Source organism: Papaver somniferum, chromosome 2 (assembly GCF_003573695.1).
Source record: "Papaver somniferum cultivar HN1 chromosome 2, ASM357369v1, whole genome shotgun sequence".
In the NCBI taxonomy this organism is placed as follows: domain Eukaryota; kingdom Viridiplantae; phylum Streptophyta; class Magnoliopsida; order Ranunculales; family Papaveraceae; genus Papaver; species Papaver somniferum.
The window spans coordinates 163651495-163654931 of record NC_039359.1 but is presented as its reverse complement, the minus strand read 5'-3'; the positions used below and the strand labels follow the sequence as shown (position 1 = coordinate 163654931).

At 36.5% G+C, this 3437-nt stretch overlaps 1 protein-coding gene across 1 annotated transcript in view; it reads right to left on the bottom strand.

Annotated features, from left to right (window-relative positions):
- Positions 1-2238, bottom strand: part of LOC113349629 — a 5644-nt gene extending 3406 nt beyond the window's left edge. Inside the window, exons 1-3 of the mRNA XM_026593626.1 lie at positions 1351-2238; positions 1084-1201; positions 407-759 (exon numbers count right to left, since the gene is read on the bottom strand). Of these exons, the coding sequence (XP_026449411.1) occupies positions 407-759; positions 1084-1201; positions 1351-2018 (1139 nt within the window). The 5' untranslated portion in view covers positions 2019-2238. The remainder of the gene's footprint in view (positions 1-406; positions 760-1083; positions 1202-1350) is intronic.
- Positions 2239-3437: the final 1199 nt, after the last annotated feature.

Here is a 3437-nt window from a genome sequence, read left to right as displayed (position 1 = left end):
AAAAAAAAAAAGCTCTAGTTACAGTCTTATTGATGTATCAAACTATCAATATTACAAATGCAAAGTGTAATCCTAATCCCCAAAATTTGTATAGTTGGTTCCAACAAATGGATAATGAATACGAACTAGACATCCCACAGTTCCCCCTCAAAAAGAGCATTCTTCCTAGAATCACTGCATAGATATTATAATTGAGGGAGATTTGACAGTGTACTGCAGAAGGGTAAACACTCCTATGGGAAATCCAGAAATATCGTACATTGGAGAGTGGATGATGTTCAGACAGTTCTAGACCACACTGGAAGGATACATCTCATCCCATCATATGCAGGTGTAAACCTTCCTTGTCATTAACGCAAAAACACATTCACATATATAAATTACGGAAACTAAAGATGAATCGTACTTTTGACAAAGCCAGTCTCCCTTTTTCATCTCAATGTCATCACGTCCTACTCGTTTCTTTGGTGTAGGCGGCGGTTGCTTTACTTTGGGTGGTGGCTTCTTGAATACAGGCGGTGGAAGATTTGGATCTATTGGAACAGCACTGAGCTTGACAACCTCATGAAGCAACTTGCGGACTACTGTTTTCACAGATTTCATTTTCAGAAGAGGTTTATTGTGAACTGATTCATTGATAGCATCAAATCCATACGTGAATAAGACACGTATAACATCGACGGTCCGTGCTTCATCCTCTTTACTTGGTACCAAATATGCTTTAGCGCAGGTACTTCTCAAACTGCATGAACTACATACCTGAAAAATCATATTAGTCACGACACAACGTAAGAGATTTAAGATGTCCAACCTATCCACAGTAGAGGAGATCTTTGAGGCACTCCCATATTAGAAGTGCAAATGCAATACGACAAGCACAAGGTGCAAATGCAGGGACATTTAAGCATCCAAGATAATTTTCCGCACAAGAATGTAAAACTGAAAAGTTGGATGGTTAAAACCCATTAAATTGACATATTCATTTCAAAGGTTCGAGAGCTATGGAAGATGGTTCAGCTTACGATCCAAAAACGAAGGAAAATAATTATAAAATGTATGAATGGGTTTTAATGTAACACGTACATCTCCTTCATCCAGGTGGACATGTTTCCTCAATGTTTTCGCAGAGAAGACGACTTTAGTATCTACACTAGGACATCCATACCCAACAAGATTTTGAATATCCTGCCTCGACAATGACCTGAAAATCATACACAACATTAAAGTAACTCTCCATCAGTGTAATATAACACATCTCGACTTCTAGTATTATCTAAAACTCAGAAAGATCAAACTTCAAACAAATAGTTAGTTAACTCAATTACATGGAAACAAATAAAATGAGCTCACCTTAAGATATCAAAGCGATCTCGACCGAACTTAACAAAAGCATAACGAACAGTTGTCAAATCCCTGGTAAAATCAAAACCATCCTCTGCGTCAATCGCCACGTTCTCTTGAGCAATCTTATCCTCATCGCCATTACTGTTATGGTCAAAGTACTTCTGTTGTATTAATCTTTCCATTAATTCAATCCATTCTGGCCATGGATGAACTATTTCAATCTCTTTCTTAATCAAACTCGCTTTCTCCTTCTTTTTCCTCTCCTCCTCCTCCTCCGTACCCAGCAATTCATTGTCATCTAAACTATTAACTCTTGTCTGAGACATTTCATCAAACATTTTAGGTGTATGTCTTTCCTTTGCATTTTCATTTTTAACTTCATCTTTCTTGGTGTCTCTCCATGAACGAATCCTTTGTAAAGCTTCATCCTTAATGTTTCTTTCTTTCTCAATCGCATCAATTTGATCAAATACAAAACTCATACGAGCTGATAGACTTGATTTTGGTTCAGATTGATTTTTTAAATCATCCTTTTCTGTTGGAATAGACGTCGAAAAGTATTTCCCATTTCCCCACAAATAAGATAGCCTACAAATTGGAGAATGAGAACGAAAACGAGGGCTTTTGCTGGAGAAATTTCGATTCAGAAAGAGAATCAAATAGTTCCGAGCCATCAAGACCTAACTAAAACCCATAAAATTAACTCTTCTTCTTCTCCCTAAAGCTAAAACCCTGCATGATTCAGGAATGGTGGTGGCAGCGGATTTTGGTGGATACGGATAGAGCAGAATCTATATCCGAACCGGATTGATGTTCAAATCATTGAAATTTGCTAGTTGGTCCACAAACCCGTATACCAGGTATCGTATAGTCTAGCGGGAGAAATCTTTTATCTTGAATCAATGTAGTCGATTCAAGATTCCGGTCCCTTACGGTCGAGACGGATGCATTGCGACAATTTTATCTCGAGAAGACTTTTTGACGAAATCTTGGACTAACTAGCGAAATTTTGTTTTTGAGTTTTATATGTACATATGCTTATTAAATATTTTTCACATATTGCACCATGTTAAGTTATGCGAAAGTATAATAAAATATCGGCAATTCTTTTTTAAAAAGAAATATTTGTTCATTCAAAATAGTAGGAAACCTAAAATCCATAAGAATTTCAAACTGGAAACACAAGAGAAATAAACTTTTACCGAGATTTTCTACCGAACAACCAAGATTTCCAGTCAAATTCTGTCTCGGCAAAATCAAAACATTTCGCTAACTTAATTACCGGAAACGTAATTTCGGCGAGATATCTGCTATGTCAGTCGAGATTGACTACATTGGTTCGAAAATATTGCAGATTGGACATGTTCTTAATTTGTTCTCATGCGACTCATATTGCTCTAGTTAGGATTATCTTAGATCACAACCTTTTGTTGCTGGGTTTAGTTCCCGACTTTAGAGTAAGTAATTACAGAATTACTTCGAGATTGATCATCACGGACTACATCATCCATATTTCTATATGAATGTTGAAATTTAGTTGGGTATTATGCAGTGTCCAAGGGCTCCTTTCTGTTCAGAAAGCTACAAAATTTGAAGTTCTTTTTGGATCTATGAAGCAGGTCAACTTTTGGTAACGTGAGAAAGATGGAGCATGTAGGATGATCTTACGGAGAATATCAAAAGGCTTAATCTATTTGGAGAAAAATACTTCTCTATCTCAGACTCAAAAAATTCAAAGAGCAAGTGATTTGTACAAATTGAATGAGATTAAAGTTGTTAGAGAATTCTCGTTGAACCCCCCAAGCGTTGGTATGTCAAGTTTGGTGGTTATATTTTAGTTCCAAAACTCGAAGTTGTTTAATTATATTACTAGAGCCAACTTCGTTAATTTAGACTAGGAACAATAGAAATGTTGAGACTCGCTCGTGTTACTCCACAAGAACCCGAGGATGTATCGGCATCAACGAACACATCATCCTTATGTTCGAGGTTAGTAGCATAGAATTAACTTGTTCCATTTTATCTACGTTTCTTTCAAGTTGTTTAAATCGAAAACATAATATACGAAGTTTGTTTACGTAACTCCAGTATTC